The sequence below is a fragment of the Pseudopipra pipra genome, chromosome 3 (assembly GCF_036250125.1).
Source record: "Pseudopipra pipra isolate bDixPip1 chromosome 3, bDixPip1.hap1, whole genome shotgun sequence".
NCBI classification, from domain to species: domain Eukaryota; kingdom Metazoa; phylum Chordata; class Aves; order Passeriformes; family Pipridae; genus Pseudopipra; species Pseudopipra pipra.
The window spans coordinates 51,843,249-51,864,766 of NC_087551.1; the positions used below are offsets into that span (position 1 = coordinate 51,843,249).

Below are 21,518 nucleotides of genomic sequence, written 5' to 3' on the forward strand. Positions count from 1 at the left end.
CATCTGCCACTGCTGGCAAAATACCCACTGGCACCTGTACAATTAAATCCCTTAAGCACATGGTATGAAGTTTAGGACTTCTAGACGATGCAGCAATTTTTCAAAATGAAATTTTGCCTCTCTGAATCACTAAATTAATTCTGAAAATGTTAGGTCATAAATTTTCCCATAGAAAGAAATAGTGTTGTCTGATTTCCTTGCAGAAATATTTGATATTGTCCTTTGAATACCTTGGTACTTATGAATGACTGAGCCTGAATTAGAGGGAAACTAAATGCTGTATTATCTCAAGAATGAAGCCACAATAATTTGGGGTTGAGAAGTTCAGAAAGCTGAGCAAGAGGGGAGAAATTTTTCTCCCTGTCACGTCTATTTCTGTCAAGTTAGGGGAGATGAAGTAAAGGAGGCAACAGCATCCACCAGCATTGTTGACAGATCAAGACTAAACAGAACTCAACTGGTTACAACTGGTTAAACACCTCCCATCACAAAAATAAAACCAATAAAAAAAAACCCCACAAAGAACAAAAAAACAGCAAAACCAAATCTTCCAAAAATGAAAATTTTAATACTTTTTTAAAAGGGTGAAATAAAAGCTTATCAAGCATGAGGAACTCTGCTTAGAGTGGTGATATTCAAGTCCTACACAAAAGTAGAGACATTTCTTTCAACATCCTCTTGCTTTCCGCATGTACACTCTCTGTACATAAGAGCGATAATCTGTTACCTGGGACCACTTGTCACCCAAATTTATTCTCATATGCAGATTACTGAAATACGAATTCAAAGGAGAAGGAAAAGAAGGTAGGTGTTGAAATGCACAACATCAGCACACTGAAAAAAAAATTCAGTAATTGAGTTGGCAATGAACTTCCTTCCCCTTCCCTGCCAGCACTTCGTCAAATGCTTGTCTTGGTGCATTCCCACTGCACAGGAGTCCCAAGCAATGTATCACGTACTAGAGAACTGCACAGAAAGGATTAAAATATCATCCTGACAGACTGATGCAGATGCTAGTGTTAGTGCATGATATTTGAAAAAGCTATCACCTCCACACTGCTGGTTTGTACATTTCAGTGGGAGGCTATTTTTAAATGAGGCCACTGAGGTGGTTGGGGTCTTTGTCGAGTAAACACCAGTACTTATGAGTCAGCACTGGAAAGCTGATAATAGAGCTGGAAGAGTTTCAACATCCATTCTGGGAATTCAGGTGGAAACAGAATATTTTCTCATTATTTTTCAAAAAACACAAAGTGAAACAATGCAGAAATGCATCTCGAGAAGTTGAGATTTGACCCCGTATAGTCATAAGGAGTGGAAAAAAATTTCTTTTTGACTATGACGAAGCACTGCAAAGTACACGGTGTTTTGTGTACTAAATACAATTAGATTATAAATAATCCAAAATTCGTGGGGAAAAAAAAAGGCAGTTTACATTTTTTTAGGATGAATTGCAGTATTTTGAAAATCAAATATTAATTCTCTTAATTCTGAGAGATGATTTTATAGTTGTAATAAAAAGGGCTTCAACAGAGTGACTGAGTAACACTCATCTGAGCTAACTGCTCAGATCAAGATTTTAGGAGAGAATTAAGATGAGATCTCAAGACAGTTGAACACAGGAAGATTGCCTTACCTCCTTTCAAAAAACTATAGCTACAATTAGACACAGCAACAGTAGAAAGTTATCCACTTAGTAATGATTTCTGGACATTCAAATCTCAAAGATCTGAGATGTTTCAACTTAGAAAGACACTGTCCACTTAATACTAGAAGCAATGAGGAAATGAAATAGATGACATTTGTAAAAACAAAGGCAGTTAAATGCTAATGCAACTGTATGCCAAAGTAAGAAAAAAATGTTTTGAATTACTTTCTGCTATTGGACACTCATTCAAACACTATGCTGTGAGATAAAAGGGGGGGAAGACCGTAACTCTTCCTGTAATCTGGCCTGAGTCTGGGGGGAGGTCAGCTGAAAAAGTTGTGGGAACTGAAACTGCTGTGGCCACATGGGAGCTCTGGTATGAAAATTGACTTCTTTTACTTGATCTTTACAAGGATTCTTGGCAGTAACAATATGGGTAGAGAAAAAATGTGCATCTCTTGACTTCAATTAGGATCATAAAGGCATCCTCTAGTAAAAATTCTGAACCAATCTTTCCCTGCAGCAAAAGCTGTGCTAGTTCTTGATTTGTTACAAATAGACAAATGCAGCACGCCAAACCAAATCAGTTTGTTCTCCAAGGAAATGTTACCAAATGGAGGCCCATGGTTACTTACATAACTCAGTATTTGACAAAAAAGTTTTTCTTTAACATGCTCTTCAAATGCTATATGCATTGACAATTTAGTAACAAATAAATAAAATCAGAATAAACTGTAATAGAGATTTTCTCCAGTTTATGTCTGAAGACAAAGAACCAAATGGCATGAGAATTGTTATGTTTTTACAGGTGGACCAACAAAAACTTTGATTTCCTTGGTACAAACCAATTTGAAGTAGACTAAATGTAGGGGACAAGCACTCATAGGCATAGTGATATATTATACACAAATGCAGACAGATACTCAAGTCCTCCCCAAAACTGGGTATTGTTGACATATGTTCATGCTTCTGTTTTTAAGTTAAGGTATCATCAGATGGTGCAGGCAAATGTAATTCAATTCAAGGTATGCTATTATATTACTCAAAAAAGGAATGTGCATTCCATTTATGTATAAAAAGTATGTATTGTAGTTATGTATAAATACACATGATGACTTGCCTCGTGTGCCCTCTGTTGCTCTAAAAGGCTTTGGTAGTTTCCTGAAATCTCTGCTGCCAACTTCTGTTCAGTCTGAACCAATAAATCCATCCAAGTCTCACATTTCTCCAAGAAGGTCTGCTGCTGCAGCAAGAAAGACTGCAGCTTACTAAAAGAAAGAAAGATGGATTCAGGTAAGGTCTCCTCCTCTCAGTGTTAACAACACACAAGTGTTAAAGGTCTTGCAATAACTTTTCCAGCAAAATTCCAAATCAGGTGGTAACACTTTTCCCACTTAGCTGCCTCATTCAATTTATTTAGTCAACAGTTTCAAAAATAGCAGCCTTCCTCATTTCAAAGCCTGTTAATTTGTGGCAAAACCAACATCTCTGTTCAATGGCTTTGCTCCTTACTTATAAGTACATCAAAGAAAAGGAAATTTGCTTAATGAAATACCCGAAACATTTTCTATATTTTGCAAAAGGTACACTTTGTAACTCTTGTAACCTAAGAAAACTATAGAACAATCTTTATCTATCCCAACCTGAATCTCTCCGTAGTCTGAGATGAGATCAGAGACCAATGTCTGTTCAGATTCTGCATCCTTTTGATTTCTTTATCATTCAGAGGAAGCCTGTAACCCAGCTCATTAAGACGGTCCAAATCTGGGGTCATGCTGCTGAACTTCAACATCTGACTCTGCAACAAAAAGAGTGATAGCTGGGAAGTTCAGGAATTACACTATTACAGACTTCAAAATTATGAACTAGCACTCAGTTAAATTTAGAACTGCCTTGGTTGCCACCCAGTGGTAAGCAATCCCTATGCCATGCAAAAATTGCATTTCCAGTTTTCAGCTTCTGGTCCCAGACTAAGAGAAGACTTATGTTCATATTTAAATGTTTGCAGAGAAATATACTCAAACTGCACTGAAGTGTTTTGCTGAATTGAGGATTTATGGCTCAGAGCTGCAAAAGTAGGCTAGTGTTTGAAGCCATATGTTTACACTGTCAAAATATGTGAGCCTTTTTCCTTCTTTCTTAGCCTGAATGCTAGGCAGGTAAATTCCCATTAAAATTAGTAAATTTTTTATTTTTAGTTTTTGTTTTGCAGCACAGAAAAATCCAATTAAGAAAATGCCCCGCTTTTCAGCATGTCCAAAGTGGAATTCTGTCTAGTTAATCCTGACAGAAAAATAATGGAAGATTAAACCAACAAAAGCAGCATAGATGGCAGAGTTCAGAAACTTCCTGATATGGCCTCTGTAAGAAAGAGATGGAAAAAAGAAGCCCCACAAAAGATAGAGTGAAAGACTTCAAATTGAGATCACACGGTACACAGTAGGAATGTTTCTTCAGTATATCAAGTTACGCAAAACGTATAAATTACTTCATTCCTAAATGAAATATCATTGAGACGGGAATTGCATAAATTCAAAAAAAGTTGAGAGAAAACACGATGAAGGAAGTCCCCAAGAACTGCTGACATTCCCATTCCCATTTTGATCTGATATTAATTTTATTCTGAACAGTTTGACTATTCTTTTCATCTTTACTTGGGGCAAAGTACCATGGACAATCACTCCTTGACTGCCATCGAACTTCTAAGTTCTCAGTCTTACATTTTGCATGAGTGATAGTCCTTTACTATACATGGAATACATGTATGATATCTGTGCATACCCTGTACTACAAGTAACCAGGCCAACAGAAAAAAACCAAACCAACACTTCCCACATTTATTTGTCACCTTGAGTTGCTCCATTCTACTCTTTATTGCTGAGAGATCAGATGAGTGACTGGGATCCTGTTCTTTCAACATTTCTTCTGCTTCTGTTATCCAGGTCTCAAGGACTTCCAGGTTCTTGGCAAAGGCTTGATAGTCCAGAACTCCAGCCTTAAACAGAAAAGGACCCACAGTTTAAGAACTTTGGCTCCACAGCATCACTACTGACATCACACTCCTAGTTATTCTCATTCAGACTTGCAAATAGCTGAATAGGCTAGGAGCAATTGCAACTGCTGCTTTGCTTGCTGACTGTGGAATTATTGGGTTTTTTTTTTAGGTTAAAATAGTGCATTTTTGATCATAGCGAAAAGGCAATATTTCAACAAAGTGCATAAATACCTCCTTACCTTGAAATAGATAACCTGCTCTAGCTTTCTTTTATGAAACTAAATCCAATGCTTAATTTATTGTTAGCAGAGAGAACTAGTCACTCTTATTGCATTTTTAAATTAAAACCTTCTATCATGTTTTGTCTCATCACAGTACAGTGATAAGGACATTTCAAACAACGTTGGACTTCTTGGGTAAATCCTCTTGTCTCTCAAACAGAAGTCACTACCTCTGCTGCTTTTTCAACCATACAGTTTGCTATGGAATACATTCTTCCACTCCTTTTTTGCTCTTTAGGCCCTAGTGACACAAGCTACTGAATGAGCTTTGACACAAATGGTAGGTGTCAGTCTGGCCACAAAAATCAATTCTACACAAATATTCAGAATCTCTCATTTGTTTTACTGATGAAGAACTAGCTGGGAAGAGAGGTTGTCTTCAGGGGAGAAGTAGGTGTGGATCCAGCTGTTAGCACTATTGTTGTCTGCAGAAAGCATGGTGACCTTGGCATTCCAGACAGACATTTTCCTGCACGAGGTCTGCTATTCTCTTCAGAGAATTTGGACCTTCTTACAAGGTCTTTATGCTAGACTTGAGCATATTTTCTACTCTCAGCTTTGGCTTCCAAGGAAGCCTAGGAAATTCTGATGAACAGGTAACACCATCCTCTTTTCCCAGGCAGTTTTAGCTAATTTATGTGTTTTCAGGTACCACAGGATGATCAGAATCACAGATTGTAAATATTGTCTGCATACCTGAAGTACAGCCTGTTGCTTGCGGAGAGCCTGTTCTAGGGTTGACAGATTCTGCTTCAGAGAAAGATGATCAGACTGTATAGCTGCTGCTGCTGAAGCCTCCACCTGGCTTTTCAGCTCCTCCCCCAGATCCTGAAGAACAACCAGTGACTCCTGTGCTGTTTTCAAATCCATGAGCACATCCTGTGGAACACATTGAAGAAAGATATGAATAGTTAACCTGACACTGTTGATGTCATTAAATCATCAAAAACTTACATTTACTACTGCATTTCAATGTCAATGTGTCCAGTTACACTCTGTATGAGATGCATAATAAAAAAGACATGTCAAAGTACCTGTACAGAAAGGAACATAAGGAAGACACTGCTCAGCTACTTTCGAGCTTTTTTTGAAAGAAACCTTTTGAATCTACTGGCATGACAGTCCCAGTGGCAGCCCTCACTGGGAACTGATTCAGGACTAGAACTCCCTTTTTTTTCCTGTTATGATTTACCAGGAGAGCTGAAAAAATAACTTTTATAAATGGCCTAACATAATGGTTAAAGAAAGGGACATAAAGAAATTAAGAAATTATGTGAACTGAACAATTTGAATTGCCAGTCCATGGTGCCTGACCATAGTAGCAAATGCTCCAAAAGATCACTTTATTTTTCAAACACTAACATGTTTTCTTGTTGCAAGTATTTGGCTTACATTGAGACAATTAGTATTTTATTTTTTTGGTTAATGACACTTAACATTAACTTAAACTCAAAAGAACCAAAATGTAAGCACAGAGAGGAGATAAACTATTTTGCTATCTTGAGATTGTCTTGAAAATGGAAGAACCTCAAGGTTTCAGGGTCAATGGTGTCCTTCCATAAGGAAGGATAAAGACATTCCCAAATTCTTTTCATTCACAAAAAGTGAAAAGTCTTGATTAGTGGGAATACAGTCAAAGATTTTATGTTTCTGTCTATTATAAAGAACTCTAAAGATTTAATTGAGATATTTTACCAAGAAAGAATCCCTTCATTAAGCAGAGACTTAAAACTGACTGAAATTATATAATTTATCCATCTTCTCCAGAGAAAAGACTTCAGATAAGAGCTTCTGAAACACCACAACAACTAATGGAGGGATCAAAAGTCAGAGAAACTCATGAGATTTGGGTAGCAGATTTAAAGCTGTCTCTCTTGTGCCTGAGATGCATCAATAAAGTGAAATATGTTTGTAATGCACGTTTCCAAAATACCAAGAATAGAGTTTAGTAATAGAGAACCTCTCAAGATTTTTTTAGCCCAAAACTGAGAAAAACTGCAAAGCTTAACTGAACATACATTGCAGTCCTGAATCCAAGTGGTAACTTCATCATCAGTGATGTCTTTGCTGGTTGCAGTCTTCAGGAGTTCATTGGTCTGGTCTTCTCGCTGACGGACTGTGGAAGAGCACTGCTGGTAACAGTCCTTGTACCTCTGCCACAGCTGAAGGAGGGCTCTGCTGGCACGCAGTCGCTCTGCAGTCTCCTGCAGAAGGTTGTTCCACCTGGTGAAGAGACTGGATGAATGATCGAAGCTTGGGACTCCACAACAACTATCCCTGTCCCTCTTCCTCTCTGCTGTTTCCCATGGTCTTTTGGCTTTTGAGAAATTTGGTAACAATCAAGATCCGGACATTCAGTGAAAAAAACCAACCAAGAAATATGTTGACAGTCTGTTCTGATTTGTCACAGCGGGTCTGATCTATGGTACATTTGGCTCCTGTGGTACCACATCTGTGGTACATTTATTAATGCTTGAGGTCAGAGCTGCAGCACACCTTTTGAAGTGAACCTCCTCCTATTTCCATGTAGTACACTTCGCTTCACTGCACAGAGCATCTATGCCCAACCATGCACTGCTAGTACCAGATTCCTGCAAGGGCCTAAGAGGCCCAGAAGAAGTGTAAACAAGGAACCATTTATGCTGCTGCAATTTCCACCCAAACCCTGACAGAAAATTTAAAGTCATAAAGCTCCCTAGAACTTGCTTTTAAAATACTCTCAGACATATTAAAAATCTTTGTATCTTTATTATCCAATTAAACATCTAATCCCCCATTGAATTTTTGGCTTTAATGACAACCAGAAACACATACTTTCTCAAATGTGCTGGTATTTATCAAACTGCCTCATTGTTTCCTTACTAAAGAAAATCAGAATATTTTTCAATTATCTTTATGTGATCAAAACCAAAGTTTTTAAAGCAAAAACTTCATCAGTCATCACTGAAAATGTTAATTCCTACAGTATCTTTTTTGAAATGGGGTGAATAATCCCTCTCTCCACTTCCAGACTCTAGAACAGAACAGAACAGAACAGAACAGAGATTAAAATAATTTTGGCATGATTCTGTCTTCAAAAAACCCTGAGCCTTCCACAAAACCAGTTTTTTCTTTTGGATCCTCCCTTTCTGTAGCTTCTCTGAGTAAACCCTTACACCGATTCTTGCCTGAATTCAAAGTTGGGGAAGCTGTTTGCCAAGGTACTGGTGAGGAGCTTAGACATTCTTGCCTATCATGCCCTTCCTACAACTACAAATAGCAATCTAAAATCCGGGGAACCTGATGCATGCATTGCAAACAACATATTCAGACACAATTTTCAAATTTTAAGTGCAGTATTATTTTCCAGCATTGTATTTATAAATCTTGTTTGGCAGTCATGCATGAAGCAAAACTACTGACAGTAATGTCCAAGTGCTTAGCTGGAGAAGATAATGTTCCATTTAATATGAAATAAGTAAATAAGAGTCCTACTCCAGTCCTGCCTGTTCCAAAAAGCCCCTCAAGCCCCCCAGAAAATAAAATAATAAAATATAACAGAAATAAAAATGATGGAAAACTGGGTCAATGGACAAACACAGATTTGCTACTGAAATTAAAGTTTAACACACAGACATTTTCTACCTCATATTCACTTCTTTCAAAGTACTGGTAAGTGTTTCAGTCACTGGTGGTTGACATTCTTTCAACAATTCATTGGTCACAGAACCAAACTTCTGTAAGCTATTTTCTTGTTTTTCCAATTCATCTTGTAGGCTCTAAAGCAGAATAATAACAAAAGAAAACCAAACCATGAGGTATTACAATTCCGTAATGTAGAAACATTTCAAAATAGTGTGTATCAATTGCATCATACAGATTATGAATGCAAAAGTTGATTTCATGTGTTTCATATATATAAAAGGCTGTTTAATATAAAGATTGTAGTTAATTTGATTTTATATCAAATGTATCAAAAAGTTTTAACCTTGTATTTTCGCAAAATGTAAAGATCTTCTAAAAGAAATTATTCTAAACAAGTACTTTTGTATAAAATGACTAAGTCCATGAACTGATTCAGAAATAAAAACTAACAGATATAAGAAAATTAATTAAATAACATTTTCCTGTTTAGAAGAAGATGAAAAAAATAACAACATAAAAAAAGCTTTATTCTGAAAATAAGGTTCTCGCTCTTGCAGTTATCATTCTAAAGTGTGTCTGTCAGGGAAGTGTGTCTTGTCCAGTGGAGGGCAACAAGGATGACTGTGGGACTGGAGCACCTCTCTTATGAGAAAAGCCTAAAGGAGTTGGGCCTGTTAAGCCTTGAGAAGAGATGACTTAGAGGGGATCTCATCAATATGTATAAACATCTAAAGGCGGGGTGCCAAGAGGATGGAGCCAGGCTATTCTTGGTGGTGCTGAGCAATAGGACAAGGCAATGGACAGAAACTGATGCACAGGAAGTTCCACCAGAACATGAAGAAGAACTTCTTTACTATGTGGGTGACCATGCACTAGAAAAGGTTGATCACAGAGGTTGTGGAATCTCCCTCGCTGGAGATATTCAAGGACATGATCCTGTGCCATGTGATCTAGATGACCCTGCCTGAGCAGGGAGGTTGGACCAGGGGACCCACTGTAGTCCCTTCCAAACTTACCTATTCTCTGACTCTGTGCAAATGCTCTTTTTTCAACATTAAATATTTTTATGCATATTATTACAGTTTGAACAGCCCAGCAAATCTCAGCCCAAGTTTAGTTACAATCTTAGCAAAAAAAGTAATTTTCTGTACCTATTGTTTTATTGACTCCTCTCTAACACACAAAAAATTAAAATCTAGAAGACTGGCTGTAAAGTCCATTACTGGATTCTCTTTAAATCTTCATTTGAAAAGTGCTGTTCATGCTTAGAAAATTTACATATGTCTGAACTTCAAATCACACAAATATTTAAATTATACTGTAAATGTAAATTTGATAGTAAATACTAAATGGAAGAACAGAATACAGTAAGAACATAATTTCTTCTACTTTAGACATCTGGAAATGTTTATACAATTTTTTTTTATTTTAAAGATGACAACTTTCTCTGAAATAAAAGTTTTTTTATGTAATAGAACAAAAATTTGAATATCTAATTAGTTTATTGCCATTAATATTAATTTATAATTTTATAATAGGAATTTCCTTGTATGATTTTCTTACAGGGGTAAATTATTTGAACATGTGAGTATCTTAACTTTTGGAACAATATTTTCCTTGATCATCAATCTACTGTAATGTTGAAGGGCAAGTTAAAAACGTGATCTCAATATGCTCCTGTAGCTCAGAAGCCTGATGAAGTAGCATCAGAAACTTTAGTCTTAATGGTCATTAGTATGACCTAAAAACTTTTAATAATTTGATGGTATGGTTCAAAATTATAAAGAACAGCATCAAAAATCTAAAAAATAAACAACCATCCCAACTTTATTTTTCTCCAAAATGATAAATACAGTGGCTGTTTTGTAATGTGTTCTCTTAACATCATGCGATTTCAATGTGCCAGTGTGTCTATACTTCCACTTCTTATGAACCAAAATGTGTAGTTATCTGCATCCATGTCATTTCAGACAAAATTAATTCTTCTTACCTGAAGGTTATCAACCTGGACTTTCACAGCTTCCAAAGAACCAGTAAGAAGATAAAAACGGGACAAAGAATATCTGGCTTCAGTCAGGTAACTATTCAGTTCTTCATAAGCCACTTTGTAAATGCTCCACTGATCAAGAACAGATTGCAACAATATCTTCAGTTGGCTAACCTAGGAGGAGGGACGAATAAAAACAAAAGTAAATGAAAAGCATTCAAGATATTTGGGATTTGTTAAAATTATTTTCTTCCTTTTGATCTCACATGCTTCTTGTTCTACATTTCTGATCTTAAACCTATTGAGAATGAAGATTTTGCACAACCATCAGTGGGGCTTACACTGGGTACAGCATAAAGTTCTGTTGATGTTATAAAGGTTGGATGGCAGGGACTGAGAAGATATCAAAATTCATTTCACTTTGGTTCAAAGCAGGATCAAGGGGAATTGCTAAAGACTATGAAACACACATCCCTAAGACAGGCAAATCAGTCTATGGAAGTCAGCAGAGAGCTACCACCAAGACTATATTCCTCATGAGAAGGCAGACTGATGTTGATCAAACTTTGGATGTTGACAACTAATGCTGATCTCTTCCTTATTCAGTGAGACCTGTGGGCTTGAAAAGGTAGTTCCTTACAGATAATTTGGTACTTTTACACTAAATATCAGGAAACATCTAAAAAGCTTCAATTACAAAAATTAAAAGCATCCTTGAAACATGAAATATTATACCCATCTTATTTGGAGTGCACACACAAACTCGGGGAATGATGGATGGATAGATGGGAAGAGGGACACAATTCAGAATCTCCTCCCCTACAACACAGAAGAAATCCACTAGCTACAACTGCTAATTCTCCCTCCAGGCCTTATTCCTGGAGCTATAATTTGTCCCTTGATGATTCTTTTACCATGTGATCCAAATTGGCCCAGGAATGGTTAATTTCTTGCAGTGTATTCATAACAGCAGAAGAGACTTCTTCTTTCTTGTTCTGTACCAAAGAAAGACCACTCTGTTCTATATTTTCCACTTCTTTTTCCTTTGTTCTTATTGATTCTTCTAATTCCTGAAAAAAAAAAAAAGAAGATATTTTAGTATGTTTGCTTGTTTAATTGGCTAAATAACACCTTGATATAGAAAAGAAGCCCATAAGCTCCTTAGTTTAAAAAATAGGAGTCATGTTTGCATATTTTGGCTTTTTATTCTCAAGGGCCTCATAACTCATCAGCAATTCCACTGAATATTTTATGTTCCCTTTAAAGCCTAATAGTTTGCTGTTAAATAGAAGCATGTCCTACATGCTTCTACATGCTTCTACTTTCTACAAAAAAGTTTTGTATAATCTTCTGCTCTCGTGTAAGTGTACAAACTCATTAAAAATAGGACAGCAGGGCCCAACTTAATTACCTCTAGGCAAACACACCCAGGGCTATTGTCATTGAGAGATGATGGGATGGCTTCTATGAGTGGAGTCTTGGAATCGAAGTACAGGCTGTTTAGGAAGGACAAACAGCGAAGGCGAGGAGTAGGTGTTTCTTTTTTATGTCAGTGACCAGCTGAAGTGCATGGAGCTCTGCCCACAGGTGTATGAGGAGCTGACCAAGAATTTACGGGTCAGGATTAAAGGAAGAACAGGGACAGGTGATATTACAGTGGTGGTCTGCTACAGGCCACCTAACCAGGGAGATCAAGCAGATGAGAACCTCTTTTAACAGACAGGAGCAGCCCCACACCAACAAGCCCTGGTCCTCCTGAGGGACTTCAACCACCCCAATATCTGTTGGAGAGACAACACAGGAGGGCATAAGCAATCCAGAATGTTCCTGGAAAGCACTGATGATTATTTTCTTCTCCAAGTGGTAGAGGAGCCAATGAGAACAGAAGCTATGCTGTACCTTGGTCTCACCATTATGGAGGTGAGAAGGTGGGGAATGTTAAGCTCAAGAGCAGCCTGGGCTGCAGTGACCATGAAATGGTGGAATTCAATATCACTGGAGTGGCAAGGAGGGTACACAGTAAGCTCACTACCATGGGTTTCAGAAGAGCAGACTTTGGTCTCTTCGGGAAATCACTTGGTAGAAGGAAAAACGCTGTGTGTTTTAATTTGTCCTAGAACATTGAGAGGGCCTTTTAATTAGTCCAAAGCTGACTCAAGCCTCTGGAGAAAAATTAATTTTGTCACCCAAGGAAAATGACAAAATGACTTCCTAGTGAAAGATGTCAATTTGCCATGATTCCTCACATGAAGTCTTTATTCCTTTGCCGGGGCCCAGTAAAGTCTATTGCTTGAGGACAGCAAGCCTTTCCCTTTTTCTAGATGACAAGTTCACTGGAGTCCAGCCAACAACAACAAGCAACACACTGCAGGAATTTTCTTCCTCAAGGTCGCTTGTTGTTGAGAAGCATTAATGAGCTTGATAGCATTTTGCTCATGCCTTAATACCATGAGAATGAAGCTAGAAAGTGAAGGACAAGAAGACTAGATAAGCAACTGTGAGTCATATAGCACGTTCCCATAAGCTCATTCCTAGCCAGGAAACTACCTATATAATTTCATAGCATGGTGCAGGGAGATCCAAGAAAGTTCTGCAGTACTCAGAAGCTCTGCAGCTTCAGGTAGCATAAACACCTAGTTTGAGCAGAGTGGGGAATTATGGCTTGTAGGCTTCAGGCCAGCACAAATTTGTGTTTACCTGTCAGTATGATATAGAAAGCAGTGTGTGAGGTGACAGCAATTTTGTGTTACCCCCAGATTAACTAGTATGTCATGATCTCAGGTTATATTGTCATTTTCTGCGAGCCTCTTCTTACTGAGAGAGATGGATCACCAGGGAAAGAAAAGAATACAACAAAACTCTGGGCAAACCGAAATAAATTTCTCTCCCTATGAATCCAGAAAACAACAAGTGAAACATTGCCATAACAGACTTTACATTTTAGATAGTTGGGGCAGTATTTGAAGGAAAATTGTGCCTAGTCTTGCAAACACTTGCTATTACAGAATTTATCCCTGTACAGATACAACACACTTTTGTCTATACACATATGTGTGAGAGCATTTTTGCTTCACTGTTTATTTTTAGCCTTTTCTTTTGTATTATTTTACATTTCTTCAAACATCTAGCCATGACCTTGTTCCAGACTACAGCCAGAGTAACACATCTTTTTTTTAACCAGCTGACAACAAGGCAAACTCTTCTAAGTTGCACATAATAAATCTGACTTTTCAAGACAGTAAAAAAAGGAGTAAAAAAAGGCATTTAAGTTTGTACAAGGTTGCTCCAAAATTCAGAATGTAAGCCAGGCAAAAGTTTCAAACACCAAGAACAGAAAATATTTCTGGTTCTCTTTGAAAAGGGTTTCCTTATTCATCATTTAAAACTCATAATCGAATTAAAGTTGCATTATTGTTTCTAAGCTGTGATGGGGAAAAATGGTTGACTTCACTTATTACGACCCTAAGCAGTAGCCAACATTAGTTAATGAATAAACTGTAGCTTTTGTACTAGTTGAACTAGATATTTGGGAGTGTCTGACACAGTTCTTTCTTAATGTGTTTGTCTGCTGATCAAAGTCTTGCCATTCATAACTAACTCCCCAAGTGTATTTGCTAACTTCCCTGACAAAAAGGAACCTAGAGGTGATAAATCAGATTCAGCTTTGAACTCCGGCCAAGCACAAACTGCTGATTATGTCAGGCTGTGCTAAATTACCCTTACATCAGTTGTATGGGTTTATTGTGCTGAAAACATAAAGATACATGAACTGAACCTAAGCACTTCAACCAGTTAGAAAACTAAAGTCAAGAGTTTCACAAAAAAAAAATTGACCTCTAACATACCTGGCCTAACCACTTATTTGCCTTTACAGAAACAAAGACAGGCTTAATATATTGGTGAATACAGAGTAAATTCTTTTATGAATTAAATTTTAATAAATTTCCAGCTCTTCTGTTTGTGAAGAGCTAAATGCTAAATTATATTTGTCCCATTAATTAAATAAATGCATGAAAGACAGCCACACCAAGATAAACATGCTTCCTACTCCCTTTTAAGGGGATGAAAACACCAAGATTTTGGGCATATGGTTGTCCTGGCAGAGTTTTAATTACACATTTGATCTGGTGTAAAATTTATTATTTGGTGTCTGGTAGAAAAAAATACTTTTGAACAAAAATTATGTGACGCCTGATACTGTACAGAGGCCTTGTCTATAAATTCAAAAGTATTTGTTTTGCCTATACACTTATTAGCTTTAACTCTAGCCTGACAGCTCCAGAAGCAAGCTTCTTACTATTAAATATATGTTATTCTGAGTAAGATATTCAGAGACAACTATGATACCCTGTTCACTGCTGTGTTGTCCCTGTATGAATTTCATGTGAAAAACTGAGGTGGTTTTGAACTTATGTGCCTTATGTATAGCTACACTTTGCCTCATCCCATCTTTGCCCATCGTAATTGTGATTCTCTTTCCTTTTCTGGATAGTTAAATATTTGAGGGGAAAATAAAAGAGAAAGATTCCCAACACATTCTGAATGAAAGAATAAAGCTTCCTTAGATTCTAGCATTTTTCTTTGAATAGTCAGGTGGAACATACCAGGTGGAAAAAGAATGGAAAAAGGCAGGGGTGGAGGAAAGATAGTGATAAGGCAGAAAAAACAAGTTTCAAGGACATTCAAGCATAGTGGTCATGACATCAAGTTCCATAAGACTGGCTAAACAGAAATGGCAACATATTCCTTTGACAGTCTTCTAGTTCAGTGCGCCTGGTATATTTTGAAATGTCCAACGCAAAAAGAATAATGACTTAATGACTTTTGTTGGTTTTAAACATCTGTGGGATATTATTGTTCCCTTCTCCTCTTTTATTGCTTGCACTTTAGGAATGAAGTCTCTCCCTTGCTGAAATAAAGAGGAGTTCAGTCACTGACTTTGCTAATATGAAAATTTCACGTGGATAAAGGGTTGTTTCTAACTCTTGGAAAGAGAACATTGTTATTTATAAGGGAAAATTACCTGACAGTCTTTCAAAGCATTCTGTACTGAAGCCTGGTCACCAACTTTTTGTTGCTGCTTCAGCTTCTTCTCTTGAGTTTCAAACCAAGTTTTTAGGCATTGCACATTATTTTCAAATTCTGTCCAGGATTCCTGCAGGTTTTCCAACAGCTGGATCTGCAAAGAAAATTGAGTATATATTTTGTCATACAATTATCTTTACTGTTGTGTCAATTAAATAAATCTGTAAAGACCAATGCTAACCAGTGCCTTCATGGAATTGAATGCTTTCAGAATTTAAAAAAAGTATATGCTTCCCAGATCTTCATGCCAATCAACAAATTTTGGCATAGAGGTACTAGTCATGATAGAGGAGGAAAGAATTAGGGACTACCTAAGTAATCTGGACATATAAAAGTCCACAGAACCAGGCAGGACACATTCAAGGTTGTCAATGTTTTTTTCAAGGGTGCTGTCTATCACCTTTAAAAGGTCATGATGGTTGCAGAAAGTAGTTGGTGGCTGGAAAAATTATATACTGCAAATCTTGTCAGATGTCATTTCCACAGGCACAAAGAACAAGGGGAAGGAAAAAGCATGGTCTTATCATGGGTAAATTGTGCCTGACCCAACTGAATGCCTCTGCTATGATGATATGATTGACACTGTGGACAAATGAAGAGCAGGAGACACAATTAACCTTGGCTTTTAAAAGCAAGGCTTTTGATACAGTATCTCATATGGTAGCAAAACTGAGGAGACATGGGCTAGACGGGAGGTCTACAAATGAATGACATGACCAGAGTCATCAGGTTTAAAGGTTCATGGTAAACATTTCAACATCTACCTGGCAGTCATTTACAAGATCTTCAGGCTCAGTCCTGTGGTTGATACTATTTAATAACTTCATCAATAAACTGCATGGCACGATAACCTGTGCTTTTAGCACGTTCACAGATGGCAATGATTTGGGAGAAGTAGCTGATATGCTGGAGAGTAGGGCTGCCATTCAGAGAAATGTCAGCAAGATGGAGGAATAGGTCCACCAAGCCTCATGAAATTCAGCAAAGACAAATGTAAAGTCCTGCACCTGGGACAAAATAACCTCATGGAACACAGGCTGGCAGCAGGATGGACAGAAGAAAAGGACCTGGGTCTATGATGAGCAAGAACTTGAACACAGTAAATCAGCTGTGTGCATTTGTGTAGAAGAAGGCCAACTATCCTGGGTTAGATTACTGAGAGTGCACCCAGCAGGTCAAGATCAGTGGTTCTTTCCTTCTCCTTAACATTTACAACCAATTTTGGAACCTTCAGTGCAGGGAAAGATTTAAAGAAGTTGTGTATGGCCACTCAGGTTGTTAGGGGACTGGAGCACAAGACATACAAGGAGAGGCTGGCTTCATTCAGCCTAGGGAAAAGAAGGCAAAGGAATCACCTCACTGTACTGTTCACTCGTATAGAGAGGCATAGGGAAGATGAAGGCAATTATTGGAGATATGCAGTAAAAGGAGAAGAGATAACAGTTACAAGTTGCAACATGGGAAATTCTGATTGAGAACAAGACAAAAACTCATCCCCCATCAGTGGTTAAGCATGAACAAGCTGCCCAGAGACGCTGTGGAATCTCTCCTTGGAGATTTTCAAAACTCAGATAATGAAGTCCCTGTGCAATCTCTTCTAACTTTAAAACAAGCTCTGTTTGAGCAGGAGAATGAACTAGATGACCTGCAGCGGCTTCCAACCACTACAGTCTTATAGTTCTATGTATTTTGAAAGTTCGCTCCCAAGCAGCTAGATTTTTTTCTTTACCTTTTCTGTTATCAGGCCTTGAAGGATCTGCCAACGTCTGTTCATGGCTCCGAGCTGCTCTGCAAAATCAGTTTTGTCGCTGCGTTTACTTTCGACATCCTGGCTGCTGATTTGTAGCACCGATTGGTTCACAAAGTCGACAGTCAACTGTTTGCAATTTAAATCTATCTTGAAACCCTAGAAGAAAAGAAGTGAAAAAGAAATCCCAGCACATTAGTACCATAATTTCTCACCTTCCTTCAAAACAGAGGAAAAATTTTCACAAATTACAACTTTATCACAATTTAACTAAAAGGTTTTTTAGCAATTGACTAATTAGAAATTAGAAACAAAATCCCTCCCACTGTAAGTGAAGAGCAGGTTCAGGATCACTTGATGAAGCTGAATAGGTTTAAGTCTATGGGACCTGATGAGATGCATCCCAGGATCCTCAGGGAGCTGACTAATGCTGTTGCCGAGTCACTTTCCATCATATTTGAAAAGTCACGGTGGTCAGGCAAAGTCTCTGTTGCTTGGAAAAAGGGAACATTGCTCCTATTACAAAGAGAAGAAAGAAAGACCTGGGGAACTACAGACCAGTTAGCCTCACTTCTGTGTCTGGGAAGATCATGGAGTAGATCCTCATGGGACCAATGTTAAGGCACATACAAGGAAAGGAGGTATATGCAAGATAGCCAGAACAACTTTACTAAGAGGAAATTGTGCCTGATCAATCTGGTGGTCCTCTATGGAGTGACTGCACCAGTCAACAAGAGAAGAATGACTGATGTCATCTACCTAGACTTCTGTGAGGCTTTCGACACAGTTCCACATGACATCCTTATCTCCAAATTGGAGAGACATGGGTTTGAAGGGCGGACTATTCAATGGATAAGGAATTAGCTGGATGGATGCAGCCAGAGAGCTGTGGTCAATGGCTCTATGTCCAGGTAGAAGCTGGTGATTAGTGATGTCCCTCAGGGCTCTGTCTTGGGACCAGTGCTCTTTAATATCTTTATCAATGACACAGACAGTGAGAACAAGTACATCCCCAGCAAGTTTCCATACAACACAAAGCTGAGCAGTGCAGTTGACATAACTGAAGGGGGACCTGGACAAACTTGAGAAGTTGACCCATGAGAACCCCATGAAGTTCAACAAGTTCAAGTGCAAGGTGCTGCATCTGGGTCAGGAAAATCCCAGGCATGAGTACAGACTGGGAGACGAACTCATTGAGAGCAGCCCTGCAGAGAACGTTTTGGGGGTTCTCATGGATGAAAAGCTGGATATGACCCAACAGTGTACGCTCACAGCCCAGAAGGCCAACCACATCCTGGGCTGTATCTGAAGAGGAGTGGCCAGCAGTTAGAGGGAGGTGATTTTCCCCCTCTGCTCTCATGAGACCACACCTGGAGTGTTGCATCCATTCTGGGGCCCTTGGTACAAGAAAGATGTGGACCTGTTGGTCCAGAGGAGTGCCACTAAGCTGATGATAGGGCTGCAGTACACCTCCTAAAACAGGATAAGAGGGGTGGTTGTTCAGCCTGGAGAAGAAAAGGGTCTGGAGAGACCTCATTACAACCTCCCAGTACCTAAAGAGGCTTATAAAAAAGAGGGAGAGTGACTTTTTACATGGGCAGATAGTGACAGGACAAGGAGGAATAGTTTCAGACTAAGAGAGGTGAGATTTAAATTAGATGTTAGGAAGGAGTTCTTTATTCAAGAGTGCGGTAGGGCACAGGAACAGGTAGCCCAGAAAAGTTGTGGATGTCCCATCCGTGGAAGTGTTCAAGGCTAGGTGGGATGGGGCTCTGGGTAACCTGATTTAGTGGGTGGCATCCTTGCTCATTGGTGTAGGGCTTGGAACTAGATGATCTCTAAGGTCCCTTCCAATCCTAACCATTCTATGATTTTATGATCTAGTCTCAATTTTTTTAATACAAAACCAGATAAGCTGGAAAATATTCTAATATAAAAAGAAGATAAATAACCAAGAAGTAAAGCAATTTTTCAGGAGACTATTGAAACCAATCTGACCTCGAGAAGAAATTCACTGTGTGATCTATTCTAAGAGTGCTACTGATCTAGTTAAAAAAGTGTAATTGTGTTATATATATACTCCTCAACAATTATCTCAAAGTGTAGCATCTTTCATTTTTGCTTCAGAAACTGATCAAAATTATTTTGATCTGTAAACAACTGGACACCTTTTACTCAAGCACTGGCTACACTTTGAGGAGAAGATGATGTTATGCAGAGAATTCATACAACAACTTATATAATTTGCAAAGTGCTTTGTGATTTTTGGATGAAAGACAGATCTAATAAGGTTTAATAATGTGCATATTGCTTTGGATTTTCCTGGAAATTAAGGTATAATTAAAATTATATTCCTGCCATAAGTAAACAGTAGAGTAAAAGTAATTTTGGCTCCTTTTCCACAGTATCAAATACTGTCCAATTCTAACTTGTGTACAGTTCTAACCAATCCACAAAGTAAGGCTTATCCCCCCCCACAAAATAAATCACTTATATTTTCCATATGTATATATATTTAATGGGGATAATTCAAAAGGAAAATCAATAACATTAATATTCAGTACCTTGTACTTCTGGATGTAATCCTGAATTACTTTCTGTCCTACTATATTTTCTATATTTTCTTCATCCTGCTGAATGATATTTTCCATCAAGGAAATCCAGCTCATAACTTCAGTGATGGCATGGCGAGAAGGAATTTTGTCCATCTGGAGCTGGTGAGATAACAGACTTAAAACTCATGTTGTGAAGAAAATTAATAAGAACTCCTCCATTTGTATTACCACAGTACATTTCCTTTACCTGCTCTTATCATGTTATTTTACATCCCTAACATATCACTGAAGTTATAAAAAGAAAAAAAAAAAGAAAAAATGTTTTATGAGGAGGTATATTGTATAACTGCTTGTATCCTAATAAGAAAATATTATATTAAAGGCTTCTTATTTCCATTCTTCATTGTACAAAGAAACTGGACAAACTCAAAGATTCTATTTCTGACTTCCTAAAGGTTCTGCATTCTCATTCCATAATTCTGTGCCAGGGCTTATGTAGCTGATCAACTTTAAACTACATTTTTGCTGTTTTTGCAAATGACTAATGAATAGACTCATGGAAAATATTTTCATACTACTCTTCTTGTGTGGTGATTTCTAAATGGGCTAATTTTGAATAGTACCTTTTTTTTCTTTCTTAGAAGACACACTGTAAGTTTTTGATAGAGTACTGCTTGCCTACATTTATTTACTCAGAAATGTGTTCTATGACATTTTTAGGTAGACATATATATTTTGCATTGCAAGACAATTAAGAGAACTACTGAATGACATTATTTTGTTTACTATAATAGACTCAGTTAACATTTTTTGCCCTTCCTCTCTCTCCCTAAATCACAATGTCTTTAATAACTCTGTGACCATTCCAAGTCATAAACTGAAGCAACAGCTGATACTGATAATCTCCTAGCGACTAAATAGTAAACCAACTTTTCAACCTGTATAATTCTTTAACTTCAGTATTACAGCATTAAAACTCCAAAATTACACAACCAAAAGCCTCTTACTCCTACACATACTAGTAGAAATCACAAAAAATGTTTTTAGATCTATTTTGTCTTTCACAGACTTGAACCTATTCAATTTGAAAAAAGCACCATCCAAAGCTGACAGGGCACAGGGATATGAACTCCTTTTTTCCAGAAAGCATACCAGCTCGTTGATAAAACCCTCACCTGTCCTTTGGTTAAAATGTCACAAATGTAGTCGCGAAAGTCTGAAATTAACCAATTGGTGTCAGACAGTATGGGCAGGCAGGCATGTGTAAGCTTTCCCACAATAAAACAGAAATTATGTTGTTCCTATCATGCCTCACATGAATAAATTGAGCAAGGAGGCAACTAGGCAGTGCCAACTGTCTGAATTTTCTGGAATATCAAAGGCCATTGCTGTTTTTCTTACCTGGTGCAATTTCTCTTGTACTGCTGGGATTTGTGTGAGCAACTCTGTCCACTGGGTTTCAATGTGGGACAATCCTGCACGCAATGCTGCTGTATCTACTTTCTTAAGCCTGAGGAGCTGGTTCCCAGTACTCAGGACAGAAGATTTCTGTGATGATTTAGCATCCACTTCTTTTGAAAACTCCTGTAAGCAGAA

At 37.9% G+C, this 21,518-nt stretch overlaps 1 protein-coding gene across 21 annotated transcripts in view; it reads right to left on the bottom strand.

The window, feature by feature from the left end:
- Positions 1-21,518, bottom strand: part of SYNE1 (spectrin repeat containing nuclear envelope protein 1) — a 306,116-nt gene that overhangs the window by 48,035 nt on the left and 236,563 nt on the right. For 14 of the 21 annotated variants that reach the window (XM_064649158.1, XM_064649165.1, XM_064649163.1 and 11 more), the window contains 12 exons: positions 21,324-21,506; positions 19,932-20,081; positions 17,350-17,526; positions 15,559-15,714; positions 11,450-11,605; positions 10,539-10,709; positions 8,549-8,682; positions 6,943-7,159; positions 5,621-5,803; positions 4,497-4,643; positions 3,292-3,446; positions 2,769-2,916 (listed from right to left, as the gene is read on the bottom strand). In XM_064649158.1, the coding sequence (XP_064505228.1) occupies positions 2,769-2,916; positions 3,292-3,446; positions 4,497-4,643; positions 5,621-5,803; positions 6,943-7,159; positions 8,549-8,682; positions 10,539-10,709; positions 11,450-11,605; positions 15,559-15,714; positions 17,350-17,526; positions 19,932-20,081; positions 21,324-21,506 (1,977 nt within the window). The remainder of the gene's footprint in view (positions 1-2,768; positions 2,917-3,291; positions 3,447-4,496; positions 4,644-5,620; positions 5,804-6,942; positions 7,160-8,548; positions 8,683-10,538; positions 10,710-11,449; positions 11,606-15,558; positions 15,715-17,349; positions 17,527-19,931; positions 20,082-21,323; positions 21,507-21,518) is intronic. The other 7 variants (XM_064649168.1, XM_064649175.1, XM_064649174.1 and 4 more) reach the window with 2 other exon arrangements.